At 44.3% G+C, this 22,070-nt stretch overlaps 1 protein-coding gene across 1 annotated transcript in view; it reads right to left on the reverse strand.

Moving 5' to 3' along the window:
• The window catches only part of PKHD1 (PKHD1 ciliary IPT domain containing fibrocystin/polyductin), a 254,042-nt gene that overhangs the window by 92,288 nt on the left and 139,684 nt on the right, over positions 1-22,070 (reverse strand). The window contains exons 48-52 of the mRNA XM_054063619.1: positions 19,312-19,489; positions 18,605-18,800; positions 10,651-10,716; positions 8,888-9,007; positions 1,406-1,543 (exon numbers count right to left, since the gene is read on the reverse strand). Coding sequence (XP_053919594.1) covers positions 1,406-1,543; positions 8,888-9,007; positions 10,651-10,716; positions 18,605-18,800; positions 19,312-19,489 — 698 coding nt within the window. The remainder of the gene's footprint in view (positions 1-1,405; positions 1,544-8,887; positions 9,008-10,650; positions 10,717-18,604; positions 18,801-19,311; positions 19,490-22,070) is intronic.

Raw genomic sequence — 22,070 nt, forward strand, 5'->3', positions numbered from 1 at the left:
TGTGAGTAATTACTTCTGTGTGGAAAAACACCGATCCTGTCTGTTGCAAATAATGTGGAACAACCCCAGTGACATTGGGGACCCTGAGACCACCAGAAGTTGGGGCAAGGTAGCATCTCCTTGAAGCTCGTATGCTCCTCTGCACAGAGGGATGAGAAGAACAACTGTGCTGAATCCAGCTGTGCCAGTTCCACACCACAGCAGGGTTTCCAGGCGCTCTGGGGTTTCGCTGTGACTGTTTATGTTGGCTTTAAACACTTCTGTGTCACCTAGAAAGCATTTTACTAATGCTCACAGACACCACCTAAACACTGAAGTCGATCCTGCCCTGAGGAATTATTGTCTCACAGAGCAACCTCCCATGGAGTAGGGAGGACTGTTACACGTATCAAACAAAATCAGAGAATCATAGAATAGTTTGGGTTGGAAGGGACACTTAAAGGTCATCTAACCCAACACCCTGCAATGAACAGGGACATCTTCAGCCACGTAGGACTGCTCAGAGCCCAATCCAATCTGACCTTGAATGTTTGCAGGCCTGAGGCATCGACCACCTGTCTGCTGGGCAACCTGTGCCAGTGCTTCACCACCCTCACTAGAAAAAATTTCTTACGTCCAGTCTAAATCCACCTCTTTAAGTTGAAAACCACTACCCCTTGTCCTGTCACAACAGACCCTACTAAAAAATCTCCCCCTACCTTTCTTATCAGCCCCCTTTAAGTACTTAAAGGCTGCAACAAGGTCTTTCCAGAGCCTTCCCTTTTCCAGGCTGAATAGCATGAATTCTCTCAGCCTTCATAGCAGAGATGTTTCACCCCCTAATTGTTTCTGTGGCCCTCCTCTGAGCCCGCTCCAACAGGTTCCACATCCATCAAACAGCTGCCCAGGGAAGGGGTGAAGTCACCATCCCTGGAGGTGTTCAAAGAACATGTAGATGTGGCACTCCAGGACATCTTTTAGTCGTGGTGGTGGTGCTGTACTGATAGTTGAACTTGATGATCTTAGAGGTCTTTTCCAACCTTAACAATTCTATGATTCCTGTACTGAGGGCCCCACAGCTGCATGCAGAGCTCCAGGAGGGTCTCACCAGAGCAGAGCAGAGAGGCAGAAACACCCCCCTCACGCTTTTTTTAATGCAACCCAGGGTACGATTAGCTCCAGTGTGGTGAGGATAGCAGTATCTATAGAACATAGATATTAAATGAACAGGTAATTTGCTTCAGTGGATAATCATTGTGCTCAACATGGATTCTGGGTGTTCACACTGCACATACCCACATAGCTATAGGGCATTAGGGTGGCCACTATGTTTGTAGTAACTCCATACAGTCTTTCTTCCCACTTTCTCCACCTACCAAGAGCAGAAATAAACCCCAGGCATCCAGAAGACAGACTGCTCACTTACCCACTTTCAGCGTGCCTCCCATCACCAAGATACAGGCTGCACTCAGGACGTTGCTTGAGCTGCTGGGAAATTCGAGGGTCCCCAGGATGTAGAGGCCTCTCAGAGGGGGAAGAGGTGTATCCACCAGGACGGTCCGGTCTGAGACACAAAGCAGAAGGTCATTTAGAATAATGGCAGTCTATCAACACTACTTGCCAAAACGTGTCGCATGGAGGTGAAGAATGGTAGTTTTGCTTGACTTTCACCTCATTTAGGTTGGTTTTGCTCAGAATTACTGGAGCAGGGCTTGTGTGTTTGTGCAGCATCCAAAACCAAAGCTTCATCTACAGCCAAAGCTCTGTGGTGTGGTTGTTATCTGATAAATAAATAATAACATCCTATCTACAATGATATTGTTGAATGCTTAAATCTCATCAAATGTTGCTTGAACCTTTAAGAATGCACGTAGAGGGCAGCAAGTCAGAGACATGCTAGTCTCCCTAGGTGACTCTGGCCTCGTTTATGAAAGTAAATCTTGGTCACCCAATGGAATGAAGCAGAACTACGTTCAGTTGTGTTCAGACAGCATTTTCCCCTCATGGCACTGAAGACAACGAGACTGATGGAAGTGAAGCTCTCCAATGGTACTGAATCAATACTGCACAGCACCACAAGCCTGCAGTCCCCACCTTGTTAACAGCAGTGATAAGGGTGACAAACCGAAGCCACACACCACAACCTACCTCCAACGACACACTGACCATGCTTTTCCATCTTTGCAGTCTGGCTTTCCTCTCTCAAGTTTTGTTTGCAAAAACCCACCTCTTCCTTTCTAACCAAGAAGAAAGTTTTACTTACACCAACACAATCTACAGGAAGCCAGACTTCACAAGTGCTGTTCCCCAGGGCTCAGTATTGAGATCAGTTCATAAAATCAGAGAATCGTTAAATCACTAAGGTTGGAAAAGACATCTGAGCTCTTCCAGCCCAACCCCACAGTGCCTACTAAACCATGTCATGCAGGGCCACATCTGCATGTTTTGTGAACACCTCCATGGATGGTGACTCTACCGCTGCCCTGGGTAGCCTCTTCCAATGCTTCATCACTCTTTTGGTGTAGAAATTTTTCCTAATATCCAATCTAATTCACCCCTGGCACAACTTGAGGCCATTTCCTCTCATCCTATCACTTGTTACTTGGAGGAACAGACCAGCACCCACCTCACCACAACCTCCTTTCAGGGAGTCATAGAGAGCAATCAGACCTCCCCTCAGCCTCCTTTTCTCCAGGCTAAACAAGCGCAGTTTCCTCAACTTCTCCTCATAAGACTTGTGTTCCAGACACTTCACCGGCTTCTCCTGGCTGCCCGGGGAAGTGGTTGATTCACCATCACCACTGATTTAAAAGATGTGGTGCTTAGGGACAGGGGTTAGTGGTGGACTTGGCAGTGTTATGTTAATGGTTGGATGCAATGATCTTAAAGGTCTTTTCCAACCTAAATGATTCCATGGTTCTATGATTCACTGATTCTTTATCAACAAGAGAACTCATTCCCTTTTAATAATTTAGTCAACAATGACCAGGGGAAGCACCGTTCCTTCAGATCCTCAAGGACAAAACAAAGAGCATATTTTTGTATTACAGAACAGAGTGGGGAATGTTATTGATTGAGCACTATGACAGCATCACTGTTGCCTCCTAAAGCTGCGAGTCTACAAGCTGTGAACCTTTTAAATACCACTTAAGCTTTCCAAGTAGGACATGAGGATGGACATAATCGGTGCATCATTTAGCGGCAGCCCACCGCACAGAGGTGAATTACACCCTCAGGGCCCATCTAATGCTCTTTGCTGTCACTGGGAAATTTCCAGTTGATTGCACTGGAAACCAGCTCAGGTCCTTAAATTGTGTTTCCCAGCTCCTTTCCTTATCGACAATAGTATGAGTTTTCTGGTATGGTGCATCTCTGAGCCAGCGGATGCCCCTGGATGAAGGAAGAGCAAGACATTTCCTTAACAAAAGGTTCAATGGGACGATTTAATTGTGACGTTCATAAAATAGCTGGCAGAAAATAAGAGTCTTCAACATAATGACAACTGCCAAATCCTACACAGAGATTTGCTGTGACCTTCATTGATCTCATATCTGCTTATTGCAAGGCACAGATGTATAAAACAGGAGATATTAAGGAATGCACATTTTCCAATAGATTTTTACGTAGCAGTGAGAATGGGTCACTAGAAACAGTTTTGAGGCGGAGTATAGGAAAACATGAAGCAAAACCTGCACAAAGTACACTCAGAAGTGTACTGAATAAAATACGAGCAGGCTGTCTTTAACCATAGCACTTCCTAGTTTTTACTCTGGTTTTGCAGCGCTGAAACTTCACAGCTTTACAGTAGAGGACATTTCTGCATGGTCAGGGGTTCAGGGTCTGCCTGCAGATTGGTCTCTTCCTCTCCGCACGTTGCTACCCTATCCCCACAACTCAGTCATCCCACCTCTTCCTCTCCCATTCTTTTACTTCCTCTCCGCACATCAGTAAGGAGCACCCCGAGAGCACAGGACCTCTGCTCTCAGGGACCGCGCCAAGTCCTGCAGCAACCCAGGACTGAACACCTCATCCCAAAGGAAACTCCCTGCATCCTTGGGCTGAAGCATCTTCCAAGCATGCAAAATTTTCATCACATTCAGACGTATTAAATTCCTAGAGAGCAAGTGCAACCCTTCCCCCCCCGTTAAAACTCACACTGTCAGTATTTGATACGTTCTCCGGAGCATGAAGACACTCCTGTCTATAATCTCTTTATAGGACAGGTGTAGTCCTATGCCCTCCAGAGCTGAGAAGTGAAGGCACAGGATGTGAGGATATGAAACAGAGGAAAGAGAATAAGGATGAAGATGTTGTTAAAACGATATTTCAGACAGAAGGCGAATCTGGTTTGTGAAAGCACAGCTCAAGCATGTGGCAAAAAGCTGCAGTTGACAAAGGCCGTAAGTATATTCATCAAACAGAGACTGAAACATTTTTACAAGGAAAGGAAAGAGTGCTCCTAGGCACCGTTTATATGTCAAGTTTCAGTCCAGAACAGATATTTTTGCAGAGTTGCACATCTCTCTGAAAAAGGACTTATAAAGGAAATGCTGACTGCTCTGTAAGTGCAGTACCACGTCTGTGAGCCCCGAAACACAGGCAGGAGAAATTCCCCCCGTCAGGGAGATCTCTGCAAACCTGTGGTTTCTTCAGCCAAAAGAACTCTGGGGTGTGACGCTTGGGGTGGGAAATCCTTGGAGGGTGAAATATTGCTCTGTAGAAGCAACACAACACTCCTTTGAGGTAAGAAGCCCTTTCACACTTTAGGAGAAAGGCAAACAGATTCAAAAGAGACTTCCTTACACGGTCCTTACAGAATACACTCATTTATGCAGCAGAAGGAGATAATGCCTAAAGGGGCTAAAATCATAAACTTTGGGTCACTGGGACCAAGGGATTTACCTTCCGAGAAAGACAAACCAGAGCTGTTTTCTCCCACGAAGCAATTCACATAACAGCAAGCAACTGCTTTCAGCGAACCATACTTTGAGCTACATTTCTTTACACACACACTTTCTTCAGCCAAAAGCTTACAGGTACACCACAGTCTTAATGTTCAGACGTACAATACTGAGAAGTCACTAATGACTCCAGCAATGACACAAAATGCCTTTGATCAACCGCATCACTATATAAAACACCACAGCATGCCATTGAATGGAAATCAGGCACAACAGAAGAGCCATTATATGAGATACAGTACTCCAGCATTCATCTCTTCAAACAGAAAAAGTTCAAAGAAAATCAAAATCAGAAAATTAATAACAAAGTGAATTCTACCACTGGAAAAGAAAAAGGAAAAAAAAAACCAACCCAAAAAAACAGAAGAGAGAAATTGCCAGAGGCTACATGATATCATATCAATACCCTTCAAAACAGCATTCCATCGCCTGGAATTATAACACATTCTACTTCCACCCAGGGTGTGCTGCATCAGGCGTATGTCACACTGCAAACCAGAAACCAAAGCCCTGACAATCCGAGGGCTTGAGAAGTCAATGCCACCACTGGCTGCCAGAACAGCATGACTAAACTCACCCCGCTTCATCCTTGGACAGAAGCCTACGAACTCCTAAAGTCCCACCAATGCTTTCAAAACAGAGGAAAAGTTGGGTATATAACTCAGTATATAATCCCAATTTCCAAGTCCTCAAAAAAAACCCAAAACCTTTAGATATCAAGCACACACCAAACACTGATCCCAAAAAAATGGGTTTTGATGTGAATGTTTTGCTAATAGAGGTGTTTTCTAGCTTTCCAAGCTTTCCTGAGCCCAGCCCATGAGGCAGCCCTAGTGATGTAATTTTGCCTGTCTTGTTAAATAAGCAAATTAAAGCCTTCCTTAGCTAAGTTTAGGCAGTGCCCCAGCTCATCAGTGAGCTCTAGGAATCTGTGCTCATTCTGAGATTTCAACAGCACCAGACCTGGACAGAAGTCTTCCCCTGCACTTCTTCACACTAGGAATGAGCACTAAACATCTATTCTTTGTTTATATAAAATTCTAAACCTGTTCTTTGCAGGCCGGCAGGACTTACCCAGTACTGCACAGGCTACAAGAAGCAGGCCCACAGCTTGGATTTCAACCTGGAAATCATTATGGATGGCTCCTAGGAGAGAACTCCAAGTAACCAAAAGACAGCAAAGAGTGAGACACAGCTACATCTTGCCAGGAGTGACTCATGAAAACTTGGGTTTGCGTGTAGACCACCACAAGGTTTGATGGTTTGCAGAATGTTTGTTCTCACGAGAACAAGCTCTCCCGTTTCTGTAGCCATCTGGAGTCATCCTGAGTTTAGCAGGGTATGCACAAGCCGGTAGAACTGGGGAGGGAAACACCCACAAAATGCTACCACTAAACATAAATTTTAAAATTGTCGACTTTAGATTTTGGATCCAAGCAAGCGTTTGACTGTTTTGTAAATGGAAACTCCTACACACACTTGTGGCAGCAAAGCAAAGCGTGATAAATGGAGAGAAAATTCATCTTCATTAACTACATTTTAGGTGCTCTCATTTCAGCAACTAATCCAGTGACTACACCAATGGTGACTATGATTCCAATTTACAACCTTGTGCTCTGTTGGCTCCCATTGCTCATGTTTCAACACCTCCAAGCCAGCAAGAATGAGGAGGAGAGTGAAAAGAAAGTAGAGGGAGGATGATCAGAAAAGGCAAACATGCAACAGAGCAGTTCTCTCTCGCAATAGATTGGGTGATAGTTTGTGGTCATGTTCTTGAGCTAAAACTGAAGGAGAATTCCAGAAAGGCAGCAGAGGGGAGAACAGGTTCTACACACCAACTGAACAGACATAGTAATGGGAGCTGTGAGATTTTTATGGCTGACAGTAAGGGGACAGTTGCAGAGTATGGCTTTCCACCGGTCCTAGCGGTCAGAGCCTTTTCACTTATCATTTGCCGCATTCCTTTTCATCCAGTAAGCATTTTGTTGTGGTTTTGCAATTCAGTAGAACTCCTCTGAAGAGCAGACAGGGCTTTGTTGCACGCTGTGAAGCTCCCTGCTCCAACCAGTTGAACAGAGTAATTCAGAACTGGTGACTCCCAGGACCTCATCCTGCAGCTCGGGCACCAACCCGTGTTCTGGTTTTGAGCAGCCTTCACTGCCCTGGCCCCACAGTTCCTCTGAGGCAGAGAACAGTTGTGTCCATGGTAAAACACAGATCTTGTCTAATAGTCCAGTCTTATCCTGCTGTCTCCTAACCAGTAACCACCAGTGTGCTAGAGCAAATCTCCACATCCCACCCCGCAGTACGGAGCAGGCGCTCGCCATGAAGCTGACCAAACCAGCGCTGCTCTACATTTGTGACACGTCAGTTCTGACCCCAAAGGCTGTGCAGTCACGCTGCACAGCGCCGAGCCTGAGCTAATGAGCTTTGCCTCTCAGGAGAGCTAATTAGTTCTGGTATACCAACATGCTGATGCAGCAGTATTGTTTCTAGTCCTAGAACTAGATCAGTTCAACGGCCAATGCTTCAGGTACAGCTCAGTCAAGGAGGGCCTGGTGGTACGCAACAAAAGGCCGTGGTCGGTATCTCACGTGGCAGCTAACACAAGTTATTTTATCAAGAGGATTATGCTCACCTTTGCAGGAAGCACAGAAGAATTTTATTCACAGGTGAGTCCGCAGTGCACCAAAGGGCCATCACAACCTCAGCATCCAGCTACCACTCTCATAATCTAATCTAAACAACAGGATCCCAGATCCTTAGCCAGACCTTTTTAGTTAGTTATTTATTACTTTCTGCTTCTGTGTAAATTGTGATTTATCTCTCGTGACCATCTGATCGCAGTTCACTTAATTAACTCATCGTGAACGCAAAGGCCATAGCTACGAGTGGCACCTTTGTGCCTCTTCATATCTACATCTGACACATGATTTTGAGGACTGAAATTATCTGGTCTTCTGACAATCACGGTCTGATGTTGGTGAACTGGTAATAAGATGGTCCACAAGAAGCTGAAACAGGTGTTGTCTCTGACCTTGTTCTTGGAGAGCTAGGAAAGGCCAAATATGCAATGGCGTCCAAAATCCAGCCATGGCAGGAGGATCCATAAGAGAGCAAAGCACATGGGAAATGCCCTACTGTTTAATGCCTGTGGAAGGAGTCAGATATAACAGAGGTGGGAGTGGAGCAGGAACCAGGGTGCACAGTTCAGAACGGACGCTTCCCATGCTCCCGAATGGCAAGAAAGTGTACCACACAATATTCATGGGATCATAAAATAATTCTGTGTACAAAGGGCATCAGAACCTCATCTAGTTCAGCTTCCTGATCAGAGCACGGTCAGCTATTATGTAAAATGGTAATCACAAGGCTTTTTTTGCTCTAAATTTCATTGCAAGCCACCTCATCTATTTGCTGGGATTCAGAAGGTAGTTCATGCAGTAAGGTTGTAAACTGAGCTGCTGTTTAAATGTAACTCAGGTCTGAGGCTGAAATACAGGAGGCATCCATGGCAAATGGCTTGAGGCACCCTCACTGATGATGGGAATTGCAACAGCAAAATAAAGGTAGCACAATTGTGGAAATGTAAAATATGCTCCCTGCACAAAACACAGAGAGGTGGGTCAAGGGCTGAGCACTTTGTGAGCTGTGATTCTCTGCTCCTGAAACAAAGTCCCTGCATGTACTTAAGCCTGACTTTCAGTATGAGTAAGTATATATATTTCTGTGTATGTGTAAGTGAAAAAGAATGATTAGTCTCTTCCAAAAATGACACTTCTGTGATTTAGCCGAGATTTCAATGTGACGGAGAACAAATGTGGTGTCCCGCATATGCTGTAATGGACATCGGTGCCAAGGAGCCCATTGCAACACAAATACACATCTTAAAGCAGACAGACCCCAGCACCTCTGCAGAAATTAGACCCATTTCGTCTCTTCCTTACTAGGTAAGATGATGACATCTTCCCAAGGTCCTGGGACACTGCCATTGGATCCACCCCAGCCTTTTCTCACGTCATTCCATGTCTCTGAGTGTGACCATTTCAACACAGCATCAGAAGAAGCTACAAAACAAAACAGGGCATACAAAGACAGAATCCTCATTTTCAGTAGTTGGGAGAATTACCATTTCTTTGCTATTAACATCCTGCTCTCGTCCCTGATGAGGCAACACTAACTGCTCTTTGCTGTCCTCCAGTCTTAAAGGAAGCTGCCCAATGGGAAAAAAAGGTCTCTCCCAGGACCATGTTTTCAGAGTTAAAGGGCTGGGAGATACTGAAAAAACTCACTCAAATTCATTTGGACCCATTAAAAGCAAAGCAAAGGTTTGTTGTATTTGTGAATGTGCTTCCCAGGCAACTGCTTCATTATTTTTATTTATGCCATCCAAAGCCCTGAGCACTTTGAATAAAAATTAAGATGAACAAATGAAAACAAAACCCAGACATCTGTGCTTGGTGTCAAAACCAGATTATCACAATGGTAGCTAATCTTACCAGGAAGTGCCAACCTGTCTCATGCCTTTTTCCTCTCCCAGTCATCTGGAAGCCGACTGAATTCCCAGGGCAAGGGAATTTCCGGAGTTTCACAAAGGAGTAAACATTTTTTAAAAGAGTGCTGGGCTCTCACAAGCTTGGCAGCCCTCCGAAAAGCAGAAATCATCATTGCAAGAGGTAATAAAGACCTGCCTTGGAAAACCAGCATGGCTGAGACACGTGGCAACTCCTGCTCATTCCCCAGATTTCAGCTCAGTCCAAAAGGCAACTTCTGAGCCTTAGCATCAGTAAAATATTGGGAAGAATCAGGTTCACCAAACGTAGGTGCTTAATTAGTGCCTGTATTTTACCCAGCTAATGAGCCAGTCTTCATAAATTAATTGCCCAAGTTTGTCCCGCGATCAAGAGAGGAAAAAAAGCCTTTAGGGGGAAATTCTGCACACCAGCTCAGTAACCCTACCGTAAGGCAGGCAGGGCCTCCCTCTGGAGGCCTCTACAAGCACCTACCTCTGTCCTACCACTGCAGAGCAAATGCTGGCATCTTGGTGGAGGGCTTTGTTAGGTGTGGAAAACACAGGGGCAGCGCATACCTCAGCGCAGGGGACTACACCCAGCTGAGAAACATAGGAGGGTATAAAAACTCTTCATTGCCAGCACAGGGAAATGCAGAAAATTAAACCCAGATAGAGCTCCTGAGCACTGGGTCCGTCTTTCCATTACTTGTTTGTCCAGGGAAAAGCACTCTGCAAAAGGTCTCTTAACTCTATTGCCGCATAAATTATTAATGTTCTTAACAGGCAACAAGAGAGCTATGCAACAAAGACAAAGCTTGGGACACCTCCGTTGTCTCTGGTGCATTTTTCTGTCTCACTCTATACGTAACTGTACAGTAATGTCAAACTATTACACTAAGATCGCTATGGAGCACTAAAATACACCGGAATCTTACATTCTCCATGACCTTTCTGATCTGCTGTGGTATTTCTTAACAAAAGTTTATAGTCTTTTATGCTGTGCAATCACACATTTATCATAAGCAATGGTATATATGGCTCCATGAAATGCTTAAATGAATGCCAAGAACCCCTGTTGGGTTGATAGATTGTACAAAATATCAAAGTGAAAAATAGCAATCTATTTCCGAAAAAGTAGTAAAAAAAGAAATGGTGTCACTGCCAGACCAAGCCTTTCCGACACTGACTGTCACGTACCTGGGGGAGGTAAAGCCACTCTTTCCTTCTCTGTCAGTGCAACCTGAATTAAGTCAGCTCCTGCGACTGAACACAGAGAATTATAGGGGGTTAGAGCAAGGCTTTACGTATTAACAACAACAACAAAATCACCATAAATTAATAGCGACGTGGATTTATATCAACATTTTACCTTTCTAACAAAAATTATTTTTTGAGAATAACTATACGTGTTTTTTAGACATTTTAGTCTTTTTTGTACTTTGACAAGGGATTAAACAAACACATTGTAATTTACAGATACGAAGGGTCTCAAGACAACTCATTAGAAACCGCTACAAGAAAATACTCAACAATCAGAACTTCTAGGCTGGAACATGAATCTCATTTATCCCACTATAAATCCGCAGCAGTTCCACTAAGACAAGTGATGTTACACCATTGAATGCATAATGCATTAACTGGCTCAAACGGTGAATTACAGCTTTTGTTTTGTAGTTTGGGTTTGATTTTTTTTCCCCAAATCTGGTCTCTGAAAGAGATGCTTTAATTAGTCAGACTTTATAGACTGAAGACAGCGACCCTGTGTTCTCTACTGTGAAAAGAGGTCAGAAGCAATTATCACAGTTGTAACCTTTGTGCCAGAATAATGTCAGCAGGAGAAGGGCCAGGATAATGCAAATCAGACTAAGAGATGCAGTAAAAAACTGCTTCAGACACAACTAAAAGACTACCTCCTCTCATCTCCAGCGGCATATAAAGGCACTTCCTTTAAGTCACCAGCCTGGAACAACCACAGGTTAAAACAGAAACACTGACAACCAGAAAAATCTCCTGTCCATTGCCCAACCCCTTATCATGACCCTAAAATGTCATCAGAAGACTTTTTGGTGGTAGAAGAACTGCATAAATGGAGCCACTGTGAGAACTTTCCTCAGTTTCAGAACACCCCAGGAACTCTCCTACGTGTGTACCAACCCACCGATGGGATTTCGTGCCATGTTGTAATTTACTTATCTTTAAACAAGCCTCTGTACTTTTAAATTGTGAGAACGGTCCTTCCCTGCCTCCCTCCTTTTCTCCCAGTGCAACTGAGCACATTTAAAATAACTGAGGTTCATTAATTTTAAGTGTTCAATAAATTAGTATGAATAATCAAAAAACTTGATTCTTTCTGATAATTACTATTTGATGTCAGTTGAAAGCACTCAATTGAGTTAGCAGCATATGCTCCTATGCCAAATGAGGCTTCTATAATTAAATAGAAACTGATTCCATGAGGTTTTTCTCATGTCTGATTAATTAGTAATCAGGTGCCTCAGCCCTGTTCTTCAGTGACACCTTCTCTCCCAACGGTAGCTGTGATCTCAGCCATGGATCAGTCAAACCAATCTGTCCCAAACAACCACTCGGAGCTCAAACCGGATGGCATCATGGCTTCAGGTGGTCACAAGGTGAACCTTTTGAGGAGAAACAACGACATGATGGTGCTAATTTAAAGTCTTTGACAAAGAGTTCACGTGTCCTTTAGACAACACTCTTCTGCGGGTACTTTCTTGGTTATGGTGGCCTTCCTTCCCACCTCACTTACAGCAGGGCAAATTAGGAAGAAAAGATGTTACGCCCGTTCTAGGAAAAGTAAGAGAACCAAGCCATGATGCTATCCTTTTTTTGATTAATACATTTTGTCAGGTTTGTTGGGGTATTTTTGCTTAATTTTGCAGGCACTACAGTGCGATCATCTAATTAAGAATGGTTGTATTGTTCAGAGAAAAGCTGTTCTAATTAAATCCTGAGGGGACATCAAACTTGATCAATATGTTGTACAGAACTCATAAAGGGGTTCAGTCCACTCACACAGTGAAGGAAGGAACCATTAAGACTCGACTCAGTACAGTCAGGGCAAGGATAAAAATTTCTCATATTTGAAGTGTCATCCATCCACAGACAATTCAAACCAGAGCCACAAAGACGATCCGAGGGCTGGAGCACCTCTGCTGCGAGGGCCGGCTGAGAGAGTTGGGGTTGTTCAGCCTGGAGAGGAGAAGGCTCCAAGGAGACCTTAGAGCAGCTTCCAGTACTGAAAAAGGCTCCAGGGAAGCTGGGGAGGGGCTCGTCATCAGGGAGTGCAGGGATAGGACAAGGTGGAATGATTTTCAGCTGAAAGAGGGGAGATCGAGATGAGATCTCAGGAAGAACCATTTCCCTGAGAGGGTGGGGAGGCCCTGGCCCAGGCTGCCCAGGGAAGCTGTGGCTGCCCCATCCCTGGAGGAGTTCCAGGCCAGGTTGGATGGGGCTTGGAGCCCCTGATCCAGTGGGAGGTGTCCCTGCCCATGGCAGGGGTGGGACTGGATGGGCTTTGAGGTCCCTTCCAACCCAAACTCCTCTCTGATTATAAGTCATTTATACCCTGCAAGTGTATAGTGAGTGCAAGGCTGGGAGGCTGAATCCTGCTCGCCCCTGCGACTTGTGTAATTATTTATGCTGATGGCGTGTAAAGCGCAATGGCTGTGAACCAATACTGTTCATTGCCATTTCCCACTAACACACCTAAAAACTGTTCAAAACAGCAGAAATACAGGCATTGTGAATAACCGAGACTACAGTGACACAGTCCTTCTGACTGTTTTGTTTTGCTGCCAAGTACGTTATCACTGTTCCTGTACAAGACAGGAAGAGATACAGGCAACACAGACGAAGGACATCATTAGTAAACATTGAATTAAGGTCACTCTACACAAAATGCAGTTATAAGGCTCCGGGGTTTAGTTGTATAAAACCTTTATAAGGCTCATCAATTTTCTGTCTTATTACAGCTCTTCCTGGGTGTTTGTGCTGCGAATCATAAATATAGGCCTTCTCGACGACACTCCTGGTAACTTTCTTCTGGGCTCCTTGGGTGAACGTGAAGGAGGAGCAACTCAGTCTTTTATCAATGTGGCAGTGAAGGGGAATTTTGCCTGTGGATATCAGGAAGGGATGAAACTGGGATAAATGGCTCCAATAGCCTGACTTACAAATAACAAGCAACTCCATGCTATTTCACATCAACTGGGGTAACATCAGTCTTAGGGAAATCAAAAGTTTTAGACAGCACAATCAACAACACAATGAGAGACACCTCAAGAAACTGGAAGACCCAGGGTAGGACATTTTGTCATCTTCTACCAGGGAGTGATACACAAGATACCCAGAAATAAGGGGTCACGGCAGAGAGGAGAAGAGATGAAAAGGAAAAAAGAAAATATTTGGGCTAATAGACAACGATTCTTGCTTACAGCAGATTAATATTTACAGAGACAGAGAAATTCCTTCTGCAGAGATCATAGAGTTGAAAGACCATCCCTGACAGGATAAGGACATTTCATTATGTTGTTTCTGTAGCTGCTACATTCTCTGTCTCTCTGCTGCCATGCCAGAAGGACAGGAGCTCACCCACCAGGAGAAGGTTGATTTTTCTCTTTGTGTCCACTACAAAGGACACCACTTTGCTAAGAACTGACATTTAATTTCACAGAGGCCACTGAGCAGCCCACATCTGGTCAACAGACCTTCTGAAAAAACTGATACAGGGTGAGTTTTTTCCAGCTGGAAGAAAAGACTCGAGCCTGTACAACCAGACCTCTCAAACAAATTAACTCCATTCTTTAGGTCTTTCACCTAGGATTCTCTTTTACCCCTGAGCAATAAGGCTGCAGAAAATATCTTTGTTTCTTTATTTTCTGTATTTTAACGTTAGAAAGAAACATTCTTAAGGGCCCATTTTCCCTCCTATACAAAGCAATTACAGAAACCCACAGAGTGTAATGGAAGTGGGATAATTCATTAGGAATTTAGAAAAGACAATACGTGTAATCAAATTATTATTTTGTTAAGAACTATGGAAACTTGCTTCTCTGTAAACCTGCTTCTTACACAGCAGTAACGTGAGGTTGAGCCTCGGGCCCTCTTAACAGCTCACACATGAGCAGCTTGAGCAAAGTCAGCAGGATGATGTCTCCAGAAATGTTGTGTCTACTGAAAAATGTATTTGGGGTAAATAAAAGGTTTGATAATCCTTTCGGTGATGTTTTAAATAATGTTTATGTCAAGCACTTCAATTTGAGAAAAAAGGCAAGAGAAATCTGGAGATCGAGCAAGCCAACACTCTGTCCCATGGTTTAAAGAAAATGGTTTAAACATTTTAAAAGAGAATGAAAATGAAACATCTCTCTGGTTTTTAGCCAGTTCCAGAACTGCCTAACCTAGTTAGGCAGTAACCTAACCCTAACCCTAACCCAGTTCCAGACCTTAACCAAGGAGCAGTGCCACGCTGTGGCACCATATGCTTGTATTTGTACCAGACTTTAAAAGCTTATAACGTTTTTATCATAATTTACACAGGATATTTCTCCTAAAAATATCTCATATGTCCCAGTGTGATGTTTCTTTCCACCTCCCCTGTTTCAAGAAAGGGTTTTTTTTGATTCAGCGTGGTCTCATCCTGTTAGGACCACTCTGCTGAAACACTGTTGAGGCACAACCCATCGGTGCTTCAGACAGCCACGCGCCAGTTGCAGTGCCAATCAGAGAGCTTTGAGGGACCCTTCTCTCAAGACATGGGATGCTCCAGAGAAAACCAGGATGATGCTACAAAGACTGAGCAATCTGAGAGGAAAGATATAACGTAGAAATTACTGGCACGGGATGCTCCAAGCTTTCTCACCTCCCTTCCACCAATCATCCAGCAGGAACATGGGGTTATCTGTCCTTTGATGCCAATTCCTGTAAAATTGCCCTAACACATTATTTCCAAAGTACTCACGGGCCGGTTCACAGAGCTGCACGTATGGAGGTAGAATTGAATACTTTTGTTACCAGGATCATCGCATAGGTGCCCACATCGCAGAAGCGCTCTCTATTACAACTGTTCATCCCCATTCATCGTCACCTTCGTTGTCCCATGGTGAGGTCTAATTTACAAAACTGCAAGCATGCAGAGCATCACGGTGACTTAACTCCTTTAATTCCCTCCATACGGCATGTTCTCTTGCCTTTTGTGTCAGACAGACCTTTATTTCTCCCCCAAAGATAAACAAACACTTGCGTGACGCCAGGCAATTTTGGATGGAAGGGGGCATGGAGAAAGCCTAACTCCGATGCAAACTGCTGGCCAAGGTGGCTCCATTCAGCTGCCCGCTTCGTTTGAATAACAATATCTTCTCAGTCACAGAGGGCTTCCCTCCCTTTCTCCCTCCTTTTTTCCTCCATGCAGACCTGAGCAAAAGGCTGTGTGAATTCAGGAGTCTGATCGTGAATGAGCTGGCATCTGATCCGTATTTACTGACGTTAATTTTGGATGTAATGCACCCCTGCCACTTCCCCACAGTTTGCCCTAAAAGGCTTTTTGATGGGCACAATGTAGAGGGTCAAAAGTAAGTTGACCTCTGCCAGAATGTGCAATTATTGGAAAGAGGCGGTACACCAGCAGCTGTCGAAACCCCACCGGCGCGGCCAAGTCCTCCCAAAAGTCGGAGGATGACTAATACGCTCGAGCTTTCCCCTCCGCCCCGCAAGAGCCGGCTACTTTCTGCAGGAAGAATTATGGCCCTCCCGAGCAGCTGCAATAATTGTCTTCCCATTGTCCCCCAGCCCTCCCTCTGCCACCCCCTACAAGTGGCCATTGTCAGCACAGAGTCGAGTGATTTTATGCTTGGGCTGATGCTGTTTGCGCCCAGCTGCCCGACTGCTGACACACGAGCAGTGAGAGGGGGGACCCGCGTCTGCGAGACGGGACTTGGACATACCAGACCTTTTACATAAGTCAAACAGGAACAAATGACTCTTTATCAGCCCCTGCTCCCTTTGAAGTGGCGGCTGCTTATAGGCCCTTACAGCTTTTCCTCCTTTGCCCGAGCAAACATCCTCCTTTTGATATGCTACATGCTCATTATCTCTGCTCCATTTAATGATTTTTGATTGAAGGGTGGCAGTGCAGTTGCCAAGAGGGTAGTTAAAGAGGCTCCGTGCAGTCAGGACGACAAGAAAGGCTTTCCTTGTGCAGTAGCCTAAATTTGGAGTTTCTTAACAGTGTGTTCTTGTTCTTAGCAGCAGATAAGGGCTGAGCGTGAAATTCTTAATTAAGCAGTAAATAGAGAGTGGGGTGTCAGCAGATGCAGCCTGTAGCCATGGAGACCAAGTCAGATGAAGAAGGGAGCTGAGACTCAACGCCGGCCCCGGGCTCGGGCATGACTGACAGCTGAAGAATCCGACAAAGCTTGTAAACGGGATTAATTAGTTGGCTAATTATTTCATACAGTTAAATGTAAATAAAAAAATAAAAAACAGCTTGCAGAGCGAGGTGGCAACGCGTTCTCAAGACCAGACCTTGCAGCACTGTCCTCTCTGGGTTGGTGGGTGGATTGGTGGGGTTTTAAGGCCAGAAGGGACTATTGTGGCAGCCTTCTCTGACCTCCTACGGAGCATGAATCTCGCCCCATGAGGTTTCTAATAGCATCTCGCAGAGCTGGAGCATATTTCTCTGAAAAGACAGCCAAGCATCATCTAAGGACCCTGAGTGATGGAAAGTCCACCGCATGCCATGAGTCTGCTCTGATGGCTAATTTCCCTCAGCCTGCACAGCAGAGACCGGGAGAGAAAAGAAATGGCACACCAGGGCTAGAGATCTGCTCGCTTTGTTTCAGGCTCTTATCTTACAAACAGCTGAATGAGGTACCCAACACTGAATTATCGATCTCATTGCTATAAAAGTCCTTGCTGAAAATGCTCATAGCATGAATTATATCTTAGGTGTTTTCATAAGTTTCCCCTTGTGTACTCTGCATAATTGTTTCTCTCTGTATTAAAATGAGAAACAACAAGCAGCTCTTCATATTAAAAAATCAAGAAGAAAGGAAGAGAGGAAAAGGACAATAAAGTATCTATGATTCAGGAGTGATATATGTCAGCCAGATCACTTTGTCCCAGACCACCACTCCTGTATTTCCAACAATAGCAAGAGGCCAAGAAATAGGTGTCAACTTCTGAGCTTTCCCACGCTGCTCTGTTAATGAAAGTTTATGAAGCTGTTAACAGCTGATTTCCCTACTGAAAGAACAAATGCACACTGCTAGTAAACTGAAATAATATAAACCTCGTATTTCTGCTTTCAGTAGATACCTGGCAGGATCCTGGCCTGGGCTGAGACTTAACAGCTGTATTTATACTAGCCAATCTATATTCATATCCATACAGTATGTAAATAGAGCTGGGATATGGAATTAAGAGCTAGACTCCACTACCTATATGGCTACAATGCCAGATGAGTTGGTACAAATCAGAAGAAATTAATTAAAACTAATATTAGATGAGTGACAAAATTCTCCATTACTGCGAAAATCAGCATATTTATACTTCAGCTTCCCTGTATGACAATCATGAAGGATAAGGTATGCTTCTCAAAGGCACTGAAAAGCTTTTGTGATTCTGGGTTCTACTAGTATTAAGAACGGCAGCAATCATTACCTTGCTTTTTACATATAGAACTTAGACCCTTACAAAATTGTTTGCCTGAGAATGGGAAAATGAAAATGTCCCCAATGTAAATGAATAAATGAAGCCTGAAGGAATTGACAGTCCCAATAAATGTCAGTAAACTTCTGAATTTCTTAAAAAAGTGACCATTGCACTTCATGATCGCATGCACAAAGCCAACATACCCCAACGCAAAGGACTACGGCACCTTTGAAAGCTTACACTCACAGGAGAAACCCTTGCTCAGTAATCCTCTTGCCTTCTATAGGCTCAGCCTAGGCAGTTTGCACTTCATTTATTAATGATACATGTGATACGGGACCAGCTGACAACAGAGGTGATCAGTGGAATTTATTGCCTTTTCCTCTCCAAAATACCAATTCAGATTCAACTGATGCCGCATCACCCACTATTTATGACACATCCCTTTCGTTGATAGATCAGGCATCAGATAGAGACTCACCCAGATAGGTCAGCTTCCCCAGCCTGCTGTCGAGATACCAGTCACAGCTCCTGTGCCGACCGTATGAAGGCAGTGACTGAAGTGGCCTTCCCGTCCTTGTCCCGCAGGTCACTGCAACCTCAGGATAGGCAGGAAGATCGTAGTGTTCCACCAGCAAGTAATTCCCAGTCATGAAGTTGCTAAATGTCACTGAATACTAGAAAAGAGGGAACCAAAATAAGCACCTGTGCCTGTGATTAGAGCTCCGCAGAGTGCAGCATAAAGTGACAGAGGACGGCGCTCCTCCCATGCAATATATTCTTTGGAAAAATGTGTATTGGAAACATGGAAGAGACACGTAAAGTTAAGCAGAAGGTGATGGTGGATGTAGACAAAATCAACCCACCTCATCACCTTTAAAAGTCATAGAGGAACAACACCTTCTGAAAGCCATGCCTCGGTATGTCATAAGGTACTATAAATTTTGTTGATCCCTAAGAACCACACTGAACTTTCATCTAAGATGTCCAAAATAATTTTCCTGCTCCAAGTTCCTGCTGAGAGCTTCGAGGACTAGGTCATCATATCTAAGCCCTATCTATAAATATATAGAGGTTTTCTCAGTGCACTTAACACATTTTTTTATCCCTCCCTCCGATCAGCCAGAAAGATGAAAGCATGATTGTGTCTTACAGATACAATTTTGAAATTACAAATTCCCGTGTTACCTGGAGCTGTTTGCTGACCAAAGGGTTGTCAAATGTCAATGCATAAGTCTCCTTATCCAAGAGAAGAACCATCCAGCCGTACAGGTTTGATAAAGTATCAGGGACGTAATTGACTGTCGTTGTCTTATTCCTACTGTCTGTCACAGTTAAATTATAGGGAATGTCTGGAGCCTCTTTTCTAGAGGAAGAAAACATAATCACATTTTTTCTCTGAACTCTGTCATTTTGTAACCTTCACAGTTCTGTTTTTATTTGAACTACAGCAGCACACGCTGGCTCTTTCAGTACGTGACTGCATTGATGTAGCTCTTTATGAATAGGGTAAGAAACGATGTCTACCTGAAATGCCATAAAAAGAGAAAGAGAGACAAAGGGTGAAGGAATAAAAGCACAGAGGAGAAAAGTTTGTATGACAGCACAGCAATGGCAACAGTCAAGACACCAAGGTGAGGGAGCTTCCAGTGCTGCAGGTCCTCTGAGCAGCCACACAAAAACTCACACCCCGTTTTGACTAGAACTTTGCACTTCTAAGTTGTGTCCAACTTAGGCAGAGAAAAAACTCACCGAACAGATCTACAGTGGCAATAATATCATGAGTGGGCATAAACCCTTTCACATTAAGGCATATGGAGACCTTTCTCCACTAAAAATAGGAAACACAGTGAAGCTGGGAGGGGTATAACAACCCACCTTAACCTCCTCTCCAGGAGCAGAATCCATCTTTCTCCTGCACACAGACTTTTATCAAAGAATGTTAAACTGATACTGATAATCTGAACGTCTGTCCACAATAACCTCTTTCTGCGAGGATTGCCGGTTTCCCCAGGGTGGAAGGCTGCGTGTAAAGTCCAGAGATACACGATATTCTGCTTTCAGAACTGCTTTGTTGAAGGCAACAAACTATGTGAAGTTAAGGCTGAAATGCAGCTAGTCCTTCTGATGTTCAAACATTGAATATCCATTGTTTCTTCACATCTGATGATCAGGGACACCTCACCACAAGCCACTTCTTCCAAACAGAGATTTCACCTCCAGTTCTCAATATCTTGCTTTCCTACAACAACTGATGGGAACCATTGTTGAAATCATGTTCTGCCTAGCTACACTGTGTTATCGCTTCATATCTGAGACTGGGAAGGTTTCCTCTCCTTCTAAAGGCAACAAGGAGCATCAAGCTCCTCCAGAGTATGTCAGATGTGAGGTGGGCTAAAATGTTCTCTGGAGCTGCTAATTTTCCATGACCTGAATGAATTTGGGTGACAAGACTTCCACATTAGAAATTGCATTTTGATATCAAAAATCAGGAAGAATAAATCTTAAGCCTAAGAACCTGGTTCCTGTCCCATTAGTGCACACACGGGCACAGTCTGCCTAAGCCTGTCTGAGAATTTGAGCTGATCTATTGTGGCACTCTTCTCAGTAGCAACTGCTGGAGATTCTTCCTCACCCTGAGCATGATCCCAGTTGGCTTGCAAAGGGATCGGTGCTGGGTTGTCTATGCCACTAAAGATACAGCAGGAGCTCTGATGGAAGTATCCAAAATTCTAGCAAGAGTCTGGGCTCTCACCGCCAGCATCGTCCCTCCCTGGCCCAGTCAGCACCAGACACGCTTATAAGAAAATCGAGGCTGCACCTGCACAACTGCAACTCACCATTTTTTTCCTACTTCTTCCATTCTTCACATTACACTTAGGGAATTGCGAGGGATCCACATCCCAGGACTGCAGATCTAACCCTCAGCTAAGGAGGAGAGGCCTTGCTGGCTTGCCGAGGCGCCCTGGGGCCGCGATTCTACCATGAAGGTGAATGCAGCAGATTTGTGCCTGCGGCAAGATGAAGGCACATGGGCAGTTTTGCCTTTAGTCCACTTAGTTTTGGCATTTGAGCTGAAACTAAACTTAAAAAAAAGCCCTCTTTAAAGCATATTTAAAATTGTAATTCTAAATATTAGAGTATTAGCATACAAATAAGCATCTCAGCATTTTACCCAGCCCTCCAGAGTGGCAATGGTTTGCTTATCCAAGACACGCCATGCTAAAACGTGTATCATCCTGCAATCTGCCTGCTTGTATTTGCAATTTAGGGATTTTTTCCACTGGTGGCATTGGACACTACTCGTAGTTATAACAGGAATCATCCCAGGGGAGGGCTGTCTGCGGGTTTGGGGGATTTTTAATTTAAAATCAGTTCTGGCTGGTTTGGTTATTCCGGTGGCTGTCAGTTTGGCGAAGGACTTTCTGGTTACCCAGAGACATTCAGCTGAGAAACAGCAACGGCAAACGGGAGCAGTGTGAATCAGCAGAGAATCACTCAACCAGAAGATATTGGCAGACCAATGAAACTGAGTGGAAGGAGTTTATAAGGCTTAAACAGCTTTTGTACTACTAATAAACCTCCTCTTACGGGCATTAACTGGACCAGGATATTAGGCTGCTAATTAAGCAAGTAAATGACAACAAGCACATTATTGCCACAGTTATTAGCACCTGTGCAGGTATTCAGGAGAAGATTCCCAGCAGCAGCAGCACACCGCACACAACACGGCACAATGTTTAACTCCCCTGTACATCAGGAACTGTCTTACTGAGCTACAAAGGTGCAGCAAGAGATGCAGACTCAGACCCACCCTCCCTGCAGTGTGAATCCACCCAGGTTTGCTCTGTACTCATTTTACTCTTCACTGCTGGAGGACCCTCATGAAACAGCTTGGACTGCTTTGCTCAGGGACTTCTCCCTAGTACTCTCAAGGAGTTTTAAAG

This window comes from Cuculus canorus, chromosome 3 (assembly GCF_017976375.1).
Source record: "Cuculus canorus isolate bCucCan1 chromosome 3, bCucCan1.pri, whole genome shotgun sequence".
Classification (NCBI taxonomy): Eukaryota; Metazoa; Chordata; class Aves; order Cuculiformes; family Cuculidae; genus Cuculus; species Cuculus canorus.